Source organism: Candoia aspera, chromosome 2 (genome assembly GCF_035149785.1).
Source record: "Candoia aspera isolate rCanAsp1 chromosome 2, rCanAsp1.hap2, whole genome shotgun sequence".
Classification (NCBI taxonomy): Eukaryota; Metazoa; Chordata; class Lepidosauria; order Squamata; family Boidae; genus Candoia; species Candoia aspera.
The window spans coordinates 153,881,913-153,899,389 of record NC_086154.1 but is presented as its reverse complement, the minus strand read 5'-3'; the positions used below and the strand labels follow the sequence as shown (position 1 = coordinate 153,899,389).

General features: G+C 43.1%; 1 protein-coding gene across 1 annotated transcript in view; it reads left to right on the top strand.

Moving 5' to 3' along the window:
- C3 (complement C3) overlaps nucleotides 1-17,477 on the top strand; it is a 68,855-nt gene that overhangs the window by 37,193 nt on the left and 14,185 nt on the right. Inside the window, exons 21-31 of the mRNA XM_063294380.1 lie at nucleotides 1,162-1,374; nucleotides 4,071-4,134; nucleotides 4,476-4,562; nucleotides 5,294-5,497; nucleotides 6,143-6,218; nucleotides 7,440-7,602; nucleotides 8,730-8,825; nucleotides 9,492-9,642; nucleotides 11,976-12,139; nucleotides 13,465-13,623; nucleotides 16,722-16,872. Of these exons, the coding sequence (XP_063150450.1) occupies nucleotides 1,162-1,374; nucleotides 4,071-4,134; nucleotides 4,476-4,562; nucleotides 5,294-5,497; nucleotides 6,143-6,218; nucleotides 7,440-7,602; nucleotides 8,730-8,825; nucleotides 9,492-9,642; nucleotides 11,976-12,139; nucleotides 13,465-13,623; nucleotides 16,722-16,872 (1,528 nt within the window). The remainder of the gene's footprint in view (nucleotides 1-1,161; nucleotides 1,375-4,070; nucleotides 4,135-4,475; nucleotides 4,563-5,293; nucleotides 5,498-6,142; nucleotides 6,219-7,439; nucleotides 7,603-8,729; nucleotides 8,826-9,491; nucleotides 9,643-11,975; nucleotides 12,140-13,464; nucleotides 13,624-16,721; nucleotides 16,873-17,477) is intronic.

Here is a 17,477-nt window from a genome sequence, read left to right as displayed (position 1 = left end):
AATTAGAACTGAAGAGAAATACGACGATGGCACATGCCCATTAGAGAAATCCATGAACTGTAGGGCTGGCTACTAGGCTTAAACGGCTTGAAAATCAGTATCCCAGATACGTTGTTTAAGATGACTCCTGGCATTTTCAAGCCCTAATGGACAGCGACTTTCCAGAGAAAGTCTTAAGGGTTGGAGCTTGCCATTAGCTTTTGCTAGCCAGGTTGATTTACAACTGTCCCTGAGAACCAGTGGAGCTAGACCCAGAGGAAAAAAAATCAGTTGCAACCAGAAATTAAGGAGCTAGCACCAGGCTCCGGCGCTCACAGAAACCAAACCTGTCTCTGACCGCGAAACAGCATCCTTGATGCATCTCAGAACTGCGAGTATTGCTCTTCTAAATTTGGACTGGACAGCTTCCAGAAGAGTAAAGGTAAAGGTAAAGGTTTCCCTTGACGTAAAGTCCAGTCGTGTCTGACTCTAGGGGGCGGTGCTCATCTCCGTTTCTAAGCCTTAGAGACGGCGTTGTCCATAGACACTTCCGGGTCATGACGACACGGAACGCCGTTACCTTCCCGCCGAAGCGGTACCTATTGATCTACTCACATTTGCATGTTTTCGAACTGCTAGGTGAGCAGGAGCTGGGACTAGCAACGGGAGCTCACCCCGCCGCGCGGTTTCGAACCGCCGACCTTCCGATCGGCAGCTCAGCGGTTTAACCCGCAGCGCCACCAAGTACCTTTAATACCTGCGAATAATTTTCATTTCGTGGGGTCCTCGGATCACACTTTAAGAAACAGTGTTTTAGATCGTCATCTACGCTCCATTTGTTTGTCTACTGAGCAGTGCACATCTTGGGCTCTTGTATTTGGGGGGCCTTATTTGCGTAAATATTCTGATGCACTGAATTATGCACACATTCCTATTTCCTACCAGTCCATCAAGAAGGGAAGGGAAGGATAAATTTGTATTTGTGTGATGTGTGTGTGTGTGCTCTATGTATACCCCTCCTTCTCTGTGTCCATGTATCACAATGTCTGACTCCCTTGTTGGTTCAGGAGAGGATCTGCTGGTGTATATGTTTGCACCACCTGTGGGAAAGCTGGATCTTTAATGATTCTCATGACCAAAGCGGCATGGTGGCTCATCTCCTTTTCTCATCCCGCATCATAGGTGCGAGTGGAACTGTTATACAACCCAGCCTTCTGCAGTGCTTCCACAGAAAACAAAAGATACCGAGAGTATTTCAGAGTTAGAGGCCTGTCCTCCAGGGCAGTACCAATTGTGGTAGTCCCATTACAGCAAGGATTGCATGACATTGAGGTCAAAGCAAGCGTCCAGGGAGAGTTGGTGTCTGATGGTGTGAAGAAGAAGCTGAAAGTTGTGGTAAGTAACAACTTCTCGGTAACAGCACAAAATGGCATGTCTACCACTGTGGCTAAAATGGTCTAGTCTCTTCTCCACCTTGGACTACGCTGTTGTTCTGATTGTCCTTTGAAAACTCCTAGGACCTTTCCATAGCAAAATGTTGCTGGTTTGAAAATGGGAGAAAAGGGTCAGAGCTGAACATTTTGGGAGTTTTTTCATGGAAAGTAAATATGCTCAGGGTTGCAGCCAGCAATGTGCTTCTTTTAGTCCAATCTTTCTTCCCCCATCCCTCCCCAGCTGCAAAAAAAAAAAAAAAAAAAAAATCCCTGCCACACTGAAACAATTAGTCTTTACATTTCAGTGGTGTGATTTGGTGCGTGGGTGTGGTGGACTTGGGCAGGGGGCCAGGATTGCCCAGCCCTGCATTAGCCAGAGCAAGACCCATCACCTCAGGAGACAGTCACCGAGAGTGGTCAACAGCAGCAGTATTGCCCAAAAGAAAAAAGGTGTGCCAGGGAGTTCCCTAGGCTAGTCTGCCCTCCTGGGCGCAGGGCAAGGCACTGTGATATTGCCAGGATAGGCATGCATTTCCCCTCTTATTCTTGGACCGGGATAGGATGGCATCTTTTGTCTTAGCCCATAAAATGCTTGCCCACCACAACTTCTAGCGAATTTGATAACACTGTTGAATTCTGAAGAGAGAAATATCAAACCAGCCATTTCAAAATCACAGCAGTGGAAACCATTCAAACACATCCATGCACAACAACCCAGGCTGGGGCCCTAATTGCCCCTCCTGTTTTGAAGGCTCTGTATTTAGTCATCTTGGATAGGCCTCGGCTAATGAGGACACGGCTAACAAAAATGTGTGGGCGGGCTGCTTTGCAGCTTGACTTTTCAAAATGAAGTTTGGGGAGCAGAAGATTGGAGATCAGTGGTTAAAAATAGATGTGAAAATAATTGCCAAAGAATAGGAAGCGAGTGCAGATGGTCCCCTTCAAAAAATAATAATTCATACTGAAGACTGAGTATAATAAAAATGCAATACAAGGCTAGCTGGCATTAGTATTGCAAGTAGCGATCTGCTAGTTTCTGGTACTTGCAATCTGCTCTTGGACCACAGGAAGGCATTCTTGCATTTCTTTATCCAAGGAAGTTTGGCAGATTTGCTCAACTCAAGTTGACTGTAAGTAGAGAACAGGCAACTCAATGGATGGCATCTGCATAACCCTTCCTTCCTGACCCCTTGGCCCTTTGGATCATCACAACCAGCTTCAGAGACTTGGCAAATTATCTAAAGCAGATTTTGGAAGGGTGTATGTGGAGATTGTTAGGCTAGTTGGGGGTAACGGGAATATAATCCAACGTATCTGGAAGGTATCAAGTCGGGAAAGACTGAATAAATAGATGAACAGTAGCAGTGCTGCATTTTAGATTATGAAAGCATGTGTGAATACATTCTTTGTTATGCCCAAAGTCCAGCAACTTAAAAAAAACCCTTTAAGCATTAAAATGTCCAGTCAGTAAACACTATGTAATAAAACAATGAAATGAATCTTATCCCCCAAGAATATTATTGAGGGATAGCAGCACTATTTAATATCCAGGAATGCAAGTGGTATACGAAGTTACACAGTAGTATAGATCGATGAATGGGATGGCATAGGATTGTATTTCCTATAAAAACAGTAAGTAATAATATTAATAATAAATAATAATTTAATTTAATTTAATTTAATTTATTAATTTAAAAAGGGAAATAGCAGAAAATCAGAACCCCCAAGAATTTCAGTGCCTCTTGACAAGCTTTGGAGAAAAATCCTTTTGGATGGTGCTTCCTGTCACTTAGAATTTTCTGGGCACTTGTATGTGGGGGGGAGCCCTTTGGGACCCTCACCACAGCCTTAAAAAGGGTCTTAACAGTAGAGGAGACTTTGTGCCAATGACCCTGGGAATTAAAAGTTTGCTAAAACATGGATTGCCTAACACAACTTTCCCCAATCCTCTACTCTCTGGATGTGCTGGGGTTATAGATCCCAAAACAGATCCCAGAATTCAGTCACCAAAGGCAAGGCTAACTTATCTGGAAGTTACCGAAGTTGGGGTAGGCCAGAATAGCACCAGGGCTGGCCTAATTGTTAAACTGTTTCCAGAGGAGGAAGCGTGTTAGTCTTCCGCAGCAAAAGACAGAAGCCAGAGGCAGGCTACCCACACAACGTACGGTGGCTGTTTTGCGGGAGGAGGAAAGCATAGGAGGGGAATGAAAAAAAGGGCAACGAAAAAGGGGAAGACAGTAAGAACAATTGTAGGTGACCACAGCTGCTGTGACACAGACATCCTTCCCTCCTGCCCCCCCCCCCCCCCCGCTAATCTGAGATACGAAAGCTCAGAGCTTCCAGAATATCCAGCTATAGGAGGGGAAGGAGCCAGTAGGAGCAGATGGTGGAGTGGTGGATAAATAGAAATTCATCCTTAATAGAGGGCGATGTTGACTTGGCTACGGAGAAGACGTGGGGCTGGCCTATGCCTTTTCGCATTGCGCGTTCAAGCACAAACTCTATTGCTGAATATCTCTCACATTGGAAGAGATGCTACAGGGGATCCTTTGTGTTCTGTAATTGCCATTTTGAGATACCTGTTGCTGTCATGCATGATATGTTTACTTGTAACGGGGCTCTCATAAGGGATTGTTCTGGTGTCTTTTCCTGTAACAGCCTGAAGGGGTACGGAGAAATATTGTGAAGGTTATTGAATTGGACCCAAATACAAAAGGAGTAGGTAAGGTCTTTCTTACTCATTAATTCCCGTTTTACTTTCAACTAAGTCCTGGGGATGGTGTCTTCCTATTGCACGGTCCTTTCACCTGCTTGCTTTACTGTTTCCAGGGAAAAGGGAGGATCTTTTTACCATGAACATTTCAAATAGAAGTTATTTTATTTTACAAAGCTTATGTGCTCACAGAGAATTATGTCCCTCCCTATTAAGTGCTTGTGTGGTAATTGTGCTGAATTCCATTTACAATTGAGTATTAGAAACAATGCCAAAGAGGCACTTAATGCGGAAGTAACTGGCATTTTTCTTTCCTTGTAATTTTCCTCATTTTCTTTTCCATTTGTCAGGTGGAACCCAGGAACAAACGGTCATAGCCGATAAGTTAGATGACAAGGTGCCTGACACAGAAACTGAAACCAAGATTACTGTCCAGGGTAAGAACTAGTTATTTGAAATCCAGGCTCCTACATCTCTTGAATAGAGAAGTTGAAATAGCCACCAGCCCAGTTCTTGCTAGAATCCACTGGCACTGGAGATGGACACCTTGAAAGGACAAGTTCTCCCTGTGCTTCCATTCCTGAGTAGACGGAACATAGATCAGAGCCTGCCTTACTGGGTGCCCAGGTACAGTGGACCTATCCCACTTTTGACATTTAACCTTATTACTTCTGCCCACCTGGTGACATCAGACAGAGTGGATGCTCCAGGTCCTGTTGTTCAAACAGTGTAATCTTGTAGGACTTAGGAAGCGAACTTTCTCTGTTGCAGTGCCTGCTCTCTGGAATGGCATTCTCCCCAAGAGCCACACAGCTCCAACCCTAGTGACATTCAGAAAATCATTTTTAAAATTGGTGGTTCTCCCAGGCCTTGGGATAGGGTGCTTCTGGAGTCAGCTATGTCTTTTTCTGCATGTACTGTTTCTTATTTTTAAGTGTAAGCCACCCAGAGTTGCTAAGGAGCCAGGCAGACTTAAATTTGAATTAAATACATAAACTTTCTGATTAGTCCTGGAACCTAATTACCCCCACTCTCAATGCTCTAAAGGAAGGGTAGTGGGGATGGAAGCAACAGTAGGGAAATCATTTGCCATAAAGCTATTGAAGCTTAAAGCAAGGTCACAACCCCCCCAACTTCTACACACACTTGGTAATTTTTTCACATTCAGGTGACCCTGTGGCTCAGATTCTTGAAGACTCAATTGATGGAAGTAAACTAAATCATCTCATTATCACCCCTTCTGGCTGTGGGGAGCAAAATATGATCACCATGACTCCATCGGTTATTGCCACCTACTACCTGGACGCAACTGGGCAGTGGGAGACGATTGGCGTGGATCGCAGGACAGAAGCAGTCAAACAGATCATGACCGGTAAGGCCAGTTGTCTCCAGATATGTTTTCTTCGGCTGATGGAAATGTCAGATTCATTCATCCCTAAAGTGAACAATGTGAGACCCACAGAAGTCAAGAAGCCAAGTGTTCTTAAATGGATGGAGGGGTTCTTCTTTTTTTTTCACAAAGTAGGCTTCTGCCAACCTAGCTAAGGGTATTACTGCTTTGGCCTGGGGGTGGGGGCAGTCATAGTAATTGTTGAGAAATATTTAAATGTGGGCTCATGGAATTGTCACAATATTCTGTTAAAAAGAAAGACAGTTTCATCTCTTTTGTGATGATTTTGGACCCTTTAATCTGATATCAAATGTCTGTTTCTCAGTTGTAGGAATCAAGTCTCAGGACAGCACTACATGTTCTGATAGTCTCTCTCAGCTCTTTTTTTTTTTTGGTGGCTGCTGTTAAGGTTGCTTCCTTTCAGAATCTCAACTGCAGCGTGGGATAGTTTTACACTGAGACCAGAACACCAAACAAAACAACTGTGGAAAGAAAAAGCTGCTCCAGTGAGAGTCACAGCAAAGAAAGAGGAATGCAGAACTGCTGGGGCTGGCAGTCTGGATGCAAGTGTGCTTCTGTACGGCTGGAGGAGAATTTCACAGCTCTTTCTACCTTTCCCCTTTTCAGGTTACACCCAGCAGTTGGTGTATAAGAAACCAGACCACTCCTATGCAGCATTTAAAGAACGCCCAGCTAGTACTTGGTATGGACAGAGCAACTGCAGCAATACCTTTCAGATCATGGACGGCTGTCCTCTAACGTCCTATAAACTTCCATATATTTTCATTGTCTAACTTCTGTTGGTGTGTCCAACTCTCTGTCTTTGCATTTCCTTTCTTGCTTTCTTCATTCCCTTCTTCCTCGTGGCTCCTTCCCTGGCTGTGCTTTGGTCCTTGACAAAAGTTCCTTTTCTAATAATGGCTTACCCATATTGTATGCCTCCCTCTTTTTCCTCTGGTCTTCCCATGTCTAGCATGTCGTATCAATCAGTTTCATTGTTTTTTCATTAAAGTAAGAATGGGAATGTGCTCCTGCTACAAGGTGGAGGAAGCACTTGAAAACGCTGGTTCCCTGGGATTCAGTTGTTGTGGTTGCTGCTGCTGCTGTTGTTATTGCTATTATTATTATTATTATTACTATTATTACTACTAGATTCTTATCCCACCTTTTTTGTTTTTGGTGAACTCAAGATGGCAAACATACTTAATAGTCCTGCCTTCTATTTTCCCCACAATAGCAAGCCTGTGAGGTGGATTGGGCTGAGAGAGAGCGACTGGCCAAAGCCACCCAGCTGGCTTTCATGCCTAAGGGAGGCCTAGAATGCACAGTCTCCTGGTTTCTAGCCCAGCACCTTCACCACTACACCAAAGTGGCTCTCTGAATAGATACCTCAGTGGGGAGCTGCCCTCTGAAAGCACTCAGTTACCTTGACTATCACTAACCCCTATAGGGCACATGCTAAGAGTTCATCTCTGATAATCAGAAACTGAACTGAATCAAAGAATTCTCATTCTCTTAACTATTATCCTGCATTTGTTCCAGAGCTCTCATTCCTATGTACTGTTGTGAGATAACAACACTTGTCATTCCTCTTAAACTGACTCAGCGCACCATTTCTCTTGACACTGGCCTTTGAGTCCTTGGCTAGCTGAACTTTCTTTCCTTCCTTGGTTGAAGGAGAGATGAGGATGACCCATTTGAATCTTGATGGTCTCCCATCATAACAACAACATTGGCCTAGAGGCATGTGCAGGTTCTGCTCTTGTTGGTCTACTGGTGTGGTGACTCTGGAACAAGCCACTCTTCCCCGCTCCCTCCTAGCTAGCAGTAGCCTAGCCATATTTGGCTTACAAAACCAAGCAAGCAACTACTTGTATTAAGATCTTCGTTGAGATGGTTGGTTAATGCATTATATTCTTTACAGGCTAACAGCGTATGTTGTAAAAGTCTTTGCCTTGGCCGCCAAACTTGTAAAGAACATTAACAATGATATCATTTGTGGAGGTGTGAAGTGGCTGATTCTGAACAGGCAAGAACCAGATGGAGTGTTCAAAGAAAACGCCCCTGTAATCCATGGAGAAATGCTGGTATGGTTTGTTTCCTTCCTTCCGTCCTTCCTAGACTACTTGATTTAAATAAATCCAGGGATTTTCTTGTCTTAACTCAAAAACCCAAGGCTAGGTATTAAAGAGAAGATTGCACTGATGAGGTGGTTCATTGCTAGCTTCTTCTCAGGACTGGGATATGAGCGGTAGGAGCAAGATGAATGGCAGAGAGGATAGCCTTGGTAAGATTTGACTTAAGGAGAGAATAGATCTCATGGAGGAATTTGAAGATAGAAGCTGCTTCAAAGATAAGAAAGCCTACAGCAGAGAAGAAACAACATAGGAACAAGAGCAAGTGAGGCTCTACAGAAGAAATTTAGGAGCAGATTTACGCAGCCTCCTTGCTCTGGCATGAGGATGGTCCGTTCATCATTTCCTGAGCACGTGTCTTCGTGCCTCCATCTGTAACTTAGTGTCTCCATAGCTGAGCCACCCCAACAACATCGGCCTTCCTAATATCCTACATCAAGTTGCAGCGAAGAGTTACAAAAAACCTTAACTCTTTGCTGCCCCCCCTGTTTGATAAGTCGAATAGTCAGTTGGTCAGCCATACTTACAAGGAATTTAAAAAGTAGTTCAGTCAATTGATGTTAGGATGGGAAAGAAAAAAGATAAAAGATAAAAGATGCAGGGCCTGGTCTAAGCAGAGGGTTATGCATACCAATTGGAAGAGGCGTATCATATGCCGGTTGATGTTGGTCACGGTTTGAATTTCTTCCAAGGGAGTGACCAGTCATGGGCCTTAGAACGTTGCACATGAAAGCTGTATGGACTGCAGCACAGCAAGCACCTTCTCTGTGTCCACAGAAAGGGCACACTGTGGGGACAGTGAGTTTTAGGGGGACGTGATTTCCCGCCAGCGCCAGAGTGGGAGGGAAACCTGCCAAAGCAGTCGTGAGCGTGTGGCTTAGGCGTCCCTAGGGGAAATGAGAGAAGACATGCAGTAGAGAATGTTAAGAGCTTTCAGCGTGAGACTAGAATGGTGAAACTAGGCTAGTTTTTATCGAATGGGCAAGGGAGACCTTTGGGGAGGGCAGCTGGAATTACATAGAAGTATTTATTTATTAACATTACCTTCAGTTGCTTTTTTGTCTCCCCCCACTATTTAGGGAGGAACTAAGGGTGCTGAACCAGATGTATCTTTAACAGCTTTCATCCTGATTGCATTGTTGGAATCGAAACCAATCTGCAGTGATCATATCAATGTAAGTGATGGGAAATGGTATGAGAGGGCCACATCTCTTAGGGGGTTTTTGATCACAGTGTTCCATTTGTACTCCTTCTTGGCCGAGCTATAAACCCAAGTTCAGTATTAGAACCCTTCAGGATCTCAAAGTAGCCTATGCAGCATTGCTGTGGTTTATATTTCATTAATTTCAAATCAAATCAAATCAAACCAAATCAAATAAATAATAAATGCAATAAGGACAGTATTGGGAAATTACATATATACTTTCAGGCCAGCAAGGTATTTAAATCAGTTAATGATCTGTAAATATCGAAGCGCCTTTTCACCGCTGCAATGTAATTCTCTATCATCAGCATTCCTCAAAGGCAGATTTAGAAAGTTCTATGCAGAAAGAGCTTCTCCATGTGGTTCAGCAGCCACTGAATTTTCAGCCTACATCTTGCTATATTGCAGGTTTTACAGAAATTCTCCAGTGGAGCCTCTATTTAAGACATTCCTAATGAATTTTTTTTCCACATCTCTTCCTGGATAAAAAGCCTAAAATAACGCATATTGTGGTTAAATTTGCATTATTAGCTTGAAAGCATGCAAGCAGGAAGTGGGCAGCTCATAAGTAGGTCTAAAAACTGTTCTCCAGACATTCCTGATGAATCTCTTCTCTTCCCTCTGCCCTCACCTTTAGGTTCTAGACAACAGCATCAACAAGGCTGCAGCTTATTTGGAGAAAAAGTACCCAACGCTGCAAAGGCCTTACACTACGGCTCTCACAGCCTACGCTTTGGCTGCTGCAGACCGCCTGCAGGACGGCAGGATACTCATGGCAGCATCAACAGGTACATCTGCGGGTTTACTTTAGATAGAAGAAAACAGGTGCGGTTGGTTTGGAAAACAGCCAATTCCTGCAAGAAGCGGAATGGAGGATTAAGACTGATTAATTAATTAATTAATTAAGATTAAGAATTAAGCTGGGAACACAAAGCACAATGGACATATGCCTGAGATATTGCAGTGACCAAAATAATAATAATAATAATAATAACAACAACAACAACAACCAAGAGCCACACGCAAGGGGGCACCTCTTTGCTTCCAGCTGCCTTGTCCAGGAAAAAAAAATCGTCAGAAATAATAGATGCAAAGCTCTTCTTCACATAGGCTGCCAGTTGTACAGGCACCGTGGTTTATTTGTTGAATTAGAGTTCTTGATCTCTTGAAAGTACAGAGGATTGGCGTTTATTTGCATTTACCACTTTTTTAGTATTAGCAAAGGAGACTAGAGAAAAAAAGGGGGAAAAGTGGCCATGATTTTTATTATGATATCTAAAATAATAGTTTATTATTTTAAGACATTTTGCCCTGATCTTTATCAATGTGTATGCAATTTAAATATGTGCAATTTATTTATCTAGGAAATACTTATACTTATATTGCATTTTTAGTGGTTCTCATAGAGTCATACCATCTCTGATGACCTTTTTGTGTAGTTATTTCTCTTCTACTGCATGTAACAGATGGTGAACCTTGGTTAGCCCTTGGATGGGATTCCTCTAGGAAATTCCAGAGCTGTAGGCAAACCTGGGAAGTGAAAAAACTTCCCAGAAGAAGGCCGTGGCAAACCATTTCATATTTTTACCAGGAAAACTATAGGATTGTGTCGACGTAATCACCAGAGGCTAGTCCAGCTTCAGAAATCGTTTACTGTTTTAGTTTCCAGATTCTCCCCTGTAGGAGGAAAGCCATGTTAGTCTATGATGGCAAAAGATCAGGGGACTGGTAGCACGTTTTCCAAGCAACAGCTTTCATTAAAAGGCGTAAGCTGTCACGAGCTACAGCTCGTTTCATCAGATGCATGGAGTGGCTAAAGGGATGTAGGATTTAAAGGGCGGGGGCGGAGGAGAAGGGAGGGGAAGACAGGTTGGTTATGCAGATGCAGGTGATGTGTGAGACAGATTACAAGTGCCTTGCTTGTTTGTTTGTTTGTAAGGCTTAAATGGCCACCCATCAATGAAACACAACTCTGGGCAGTTCACAACAATAATAAAAACTAAGAAACAGTAAAACAAATATCTGGCACTTCCCCGGGCTCCCACTGAAATCCTATTGCAGTGCTGAGGGAAAAGCCAAGCCTTTGCAGCTTTCAGAAAGGCTAGAAGGGTGGGGGCTTGCCAGATGCCAGAGGGATGGGTGTTCTACAGGGCAGGGGCTGCTGTGGAAGAGACACGCTTCCCAGGTCCCGCTAGATGGCAATATTTAAGGGAAGGGTCCTGGAGCATGGCCACCCTATCCAACCGGGTGGAACAGCAGATACCCTCAGGGAAAGGCAGTCCTGCAAATAAGCCGTCCGTGTGCCATGCAGGGCTTTAAAGGTGATAACCAGCACCTTGTACTGCACCCAGAAAGAAAATGGGAGCCAGTGCAACTCACACAACAACAGTGTGATATGGATGACCAAGGCATGAGTGGCCATCAGCAGAACCTCCCTGGCCAGGAATGGGCACAATTGGTGCACAAGGTGGATCAGAGCAAAGGCCCTCTAGCCACCGCTGCCACCTGCTCCTCAAGCAGGAGCCACATATTCAGGAGGAACCCCCAAATTGCGCACCATCTCTGTCCAGGGAAGTGCTACCCCACTGAGAGTCAGCGATAACATCACCAGACCTAGGGGGGCCAGAAACCGGTTCCTCCCCACCTAGACCCTCACAGCCTCCAAGCACTGGGTCAGCACCAGAACAGCATTATCTGCCTAGCCAGGGGTGGAGTTGTATAACTGTAGAGAGTACGGAAGATGCCCTTGACAGAGGTAGGCCAGACCTGTCACCAAAGCAATGAAGGGAAAAACATAGCTTGAGTCCAAAACAAACAGAAAGTATGCATAAGCAGCTCAGACAGATACCATTCTCAATATAAGCAGCCTTAGCCTTTCTGTGGACTTGATTCTTGGTTTGGTCTATTGGGGCTGACAATAACTGGCTATCATCAGCAACCCCATGCCATTGAATGACCTCACCCAACAATGCACATGTAGCATCTGCCTTCTTGAAGAGTGGGAGACTTAATCAATTGTTAAGTCTCCCATTCTTTTCACTCCAGCCAAAAGTCATCTTCAAGGTACGTGACCAATATTCTTAACTGTTTAGTGAAATTGCGTTTCTGTGCTGTTTTTTAGGAAGGAATCGTTGGGAAGAATATAATGCTCACACTTACAACATTGAAGCCACCTCCTACGCCTTGATGGCCCTGCTGAAAATGAAGAAATTTGATGAGACCGGTCCCATAGCCAGATGGCTGACAGATCAGAAATATTATGGGGGAACATATGGGCAAACCCAAGTGAGCCCTTGCTTCATTGTCAAACTATAAACGTCTGAGCTATATTCTATCTTGGTCTGCTTAAAACAAAACAGTAGTCTGAATTGTTGCATGTTTAGCCTAAAGAAGAGAAGGCAAAGGGAAGACATGAGAGCAGTCTTCTAATACTCGAAGGGCTGTCACAGGGAAGAAGTTGTGGATTTATTCTCCATACTGCCTAAGGATAAGACAGGAACCAGTGAATGGAAGCTTTACAGAGAGAGATCCAAAATGAGGAATAAGGAGGACGTTTCTGACTGTGAGCGCTCTCAAGCATATGGTGCTCCATCAGGAGGCTTTTGAACAAAAGACGGACACCATGTACTGGGGGTGTGATAAGGATTCCTGCCCTGGGCACTAGGTTGGTCTTGAAGATGTAGTAGTAGTAGTAAACCTCCTACTGGTTCTCTTTCAGTTTCCCATTGGGGGAATAAAAATGATAGAGTGCTTAGCCTCCAAAGAAGGTGATTTCATGAAGACTATGTCAAGGAAAAGGATCCTACTGTTGTATTTTTGACATCCTAGTGCTGGTTTTCTACCTGCAGAGAGTTTACATATCAAGATGCAATGATATTAACATGATTCCCACTCAGCTGGTAGAACAAGGCATAGGATAGCTACTTTAGGACTTGACTAACTCTGATAGACTGAAAGACACTACAGCTTACACTTCAGTCATCTGTGAGCTTTCTTGGCACAAAATATCCGTAGGAGGGAATGTTCTGTGCTGAGAAAGATCAGGGTGTATGGGTACATGGGTGGAGAGGGAATCATTTGCCCCTTCTTGGTCAGCATGCAGGTACATGCACCTTTTGATGTGCAGGACAAGGAATAGCTTTTGAGAGGACGTTTTATTTGAAGATAATCTAGGGTTTATGTCCTTCGTTAGTGCTGGAGTTAAGGGAACTAAGGGAAATCTCATTCACAGACTTCCTATTGTCCTAGGTCATTTAGTCCTACAGATAGAAGGTTCTTTAAAGATGCATGCACATGTATACGAGGCATCCCTCCTCTGCTTGTTTATTCATTCAGTTTGTAGCCCATCGTCTCATCCCTAGTGTGCTCAAATGAACTAACAGACCATTGTAAAGTTTAGAAAGGTATTTGGCATATTTACTGCAACCAGCCCCATCACCATGCTCTTCCCTGTGTGTTGAACATCCCGACTGTCTGAAACACGGAGTTGCTCGAAGAGCACTTCTTGTCTCTGGTAAAGCATATCACTGGATTCTCAGTTCCTATGTGCTAAGGTCCTTTGTGAGATACTCCAGGGCAAATGATCTTATTTTTTGCTTCTCCCATTCCAGGCCACAATCATGGTGTTCAACGCTCTTGCTACGTATGAGATTGACATGCCTACCCATAAGAACCTCAACTTGGATATTGCTATTAAGCTGCCAGAACGAGAAGCGCCACTAAACTACAGAATTGATTTTGCCAATGCTATCATAGCCCGGACAGCAGAGGTACAGTTTTCCGCAAGTGTATTTCTTACTGCCTTCTTTGGAAATGCTTATTACTCTGGAGTTTAGAATTCAAATCCAACTTTTTGCAAGAACTGGGGAAAACTACATAGAATTTAGTGAAACAACTAAGAAAAGCTGAATCAGTTCTCCTTACTGGAATTGTGGTCATTGGAGTACAGCCCATGTTCACGCATCAGACTGGGGGAGACTGGCTTAGGACTACTGTCTTCTTTTACCATGTCATCTTAAGTGACTTCCCTTTCCTCACACAGAGCTGTAAAAGGCCACGCCCCGTTACTTAAAATAAGATTCCAAAACTATGTCTGCACTTTCAAGAATTATTCCATCTTTGATAGGAAAGAGATCTTGATGGCTTTGGGGGACTTCTGGAGCATTTCAGGGCTTAGTACATGAAGGCAGAGTCATGAAGACAATTTGTTGCTATTTCTGATATTGCACAAGGAATTTGGGGCCAAAGTAGATAAAAGTGGAGTCTAATAGAGTTGTATGTTTCAGTATGGATCTGGTACAGTCAAGTAAAAAGAACATAGAAATTTTTGTGGAAAGAGTATTTGTGGAAGGAAAAATACACGAAGGAAGGTAAACTATGGCAGGGATTACTTCATCTTTCCATATATCTCCCTCTTTTGCTCTTTCCGTGGAGCTCCACTCCAGCTCAGGTCTGTATATATGATCTGGAACCCTACAAGATAAAACTTAGATGGAAAAAGCCCTGCATGTACTAATCATTTGCATCTAGACTTTGTGCACCAGTCTGACCTGCTGATGTGGTCCTAATCTCCTTCAAGATTGATTGGGCCCCTATCGAGATTCATATTTAAGGTGGCTTGATGAGAAGAGCTTCGGATTGTCCCAACCGTAGCTCTTCGACATCCCAGAGGAACAGCTCCTCTACCAGCATCAAGCCTGCCACGGAGCAGAGCGGATGCTGTAGGTGGCAGAATTTAAGAGCCAGAAGACTCAAGAGCCAGCCTAGAGATGCGCCTTTGGAACACATCCACACCGTAATCTGAAAAACAGTTTGAAAGAGAATTGATAGTTGATAGTATTCCTCCAAGAAAGCCAGGGGAGGACGTCATCACATTTCTGTTATATGCTATATCTTGAGGGCCAGTTTGGTGTAGTAGTGAAGGTGCTGGCCTGGAAATCAGGAGATGGTGAGTTCTAGTCCCTCCTTAGGCAGGTGACTTTGGGCCAGTCCCTCTCTCAGCTCAACCCACCTCATAGGGTGGTGGTTGTGGGGAAAAAAGGAGGCAGGAGAATTAGATATATTCTCTGTCTTGAGTTATAGGTAAAAAGGGTGGGATAAAAATATATCTGGACCTCATTTCTTGTAAATGGATTACTGATTTTCTCTTCTTCTCAGCACTGCACATTTCTACATTATTATGAGCCGCCCCGAATTGCTGAGAGTTGGGTGGCCTACAAGTTTAATAAATTATTATCGTTACTATTACTATTACTATTATTATTATGCTTGACTTTACATTCGCAGCTGGCACAAAGTGAAATAATACACACTTGGACATAAATACATATATACAGTAGTTAGGCGAAGCAAACTCGACGCACACCTAGGCATTCTGTAGGCTGCCTGGGAATCCTAGTCCTTTCCCTAGCCAGATGCCAACTAAAAGCAGCCAAACATTACTTCCTAGTATAGCAGTAACATTCTACTTCAGTAGAGCTTGTCTTAGCAAGGGGCAGGTTCCTTCTTCCTAGGCAAAGCAGGAAATCTTTTATGTACCGATCAAAGCGAATATTTGTAGCTCAGGGCTGAACTCTGGAGTCCTTGGTGCTCTCTGAGCCTGGTTGTTTTCTTGCAGACGTTTCATTGCCAGACTAGGCAACATCTTCAGTGCGAAGAGGGAGTGGGCCTTGCTCTCTGCTTATATGCCGTGGTTTGTCCAGCTTATAAACAGAGAGCAAGGCCCACTCCTTCTTCGCACTGAAGATGTTGCCTAGTCTGGCAATGAAATGTCTGCAAGAAAACGACAAGGCTCAGAGAGCACCGACGACTCCACAATCTTTTATGTTGTTACTTGGCAAGCTGATTACTATATTCATTCTTTTTATTCTTTATTTCTATTTATGGTATTTTACTGTATTTTATTTTTTGTATTATTCTGATGGTTTTAATCACTTGTTGTAAACCGCCCAGAGGCCTCCAACGGGAGGAGATGGGCGGGGATAAATTAGATAGATAGATAAATAAAATAAATAAATAAAATGAATGAATGAATGAATAAATAAATATGAAACCTGATGGCCAGGCCTTGGTGCTACAGGATACTTAAAAGGTTTAGGTGTCAATGAGCAACACAGTCAGGCATCTAGAAAGATGACCTAAATAAAACAAACCCCAATATGAATGTGGAAAAAATAATAATGCAACTGCCCAACTATTACCTTCTCTATAGTGATGCCTCGTACAGACTTTTCCTTCACTGGGAATTCTTGATGAAAAAACACACACAAACACAGTTCTCTGCTTTTTCCTCCACTTTTCACCAACTGCCTCCAAGAGCCAATTCCTATATAAGCAATACCATTTCATTAGAAGCTTTACCCTCCCCTTCCCTTTCTTGGGGAGAAGGGAAAACTCTACCGTGTCCTCCATTGCACCCTAAAAGAGATTTCAAGTGGTTTAAAATTTATTAGGGAAACGTATTTGTAATCTTCAGATGGCACTGTTTATGAAAGTGAGGTTACTCTCCCATTGCAGCAAATTAAATCCATTTATTCTACTACATTATATCACTATGAGTGTACATCAGTATAGAAATTGGTAAGACTGGTGCCCAATAATCTTGGTTAGTTTTACATTCATTGTGTCTTCAGAAAGCAGAAGGAAAGGGTGTTTTCTTGATCACTCGATTTGATTGACACTTGCTAATATGCTGCTGTTCCTTCATCCAGATACGTGACTGGGTCTTTATTACATTTTGAAATCTATTCTACCTCTAGTTCACATCAGGTTATAACAAATGCAGTAAAATATCAGTACTAGTAACAAGTAAGATCAAACTAGTCAAGGAACTCCAGTTGAAGATCATGCTAATCTGGTTGCTTTTCAGACCAAGCTCAATGAAGATTTCATTGTGTCAGCATCAGGTGAAGGAAAAGCCACTATGACCGTTTTGACAGTTTATAATGCACAATTACGGGAGGATGCAAATGTCTGCAAGAAATTCATTCTTGATGTTTCTGTTGAAAACGTCCAATTGAGTAAGTTTGACTGGTGGCCTTTGGCTTGGTAGAAATGGTAGATTCTAATGAAGTGGCTAGGTTTTATTTCTGGTTAGCAGCACTTGATTTTTTTTGGTTTTGCTATGAATAAGTAATAGAATACAGTACAGTACAGTACAGTTTTTATAGCTGGCCCAACTCAGAAGACTCTGGGCATGCAATATATCTATGTTCTTCCGTGATGAATTATGGGCTAGACGTTTCGGGGGTGGGGGAGTTAAAAATGTTTGCTGCATTAGCAATGAAGTTTGATACACTAGATCCAGTTTAGAAATGAAAGGTGTAGGACCTTTTCATTTTGTAAAAATGAAATGAAAAATGAAAAAATGATGCTAAGTAGATCTATTTGCTGTAATGATACAAAACCAAAGGAACGCTAAGCTAGGAATGGGAAGAAAAGGTGAAAAGGCACAAAAAATGAAAGTGGTTGGGTACTCAATGGTCAGAAGGAGATGAATTTAATTCCAGACCAGTTTCTTTTTGCAAAGACAAGCAATAGAACACAAAGTACCACAGATCTTTGGCCTCTCCCCTGAGATCCTTTGCTGCAGTTTCCCCCAGCTGTGTCTGAGAATCAGCATTTC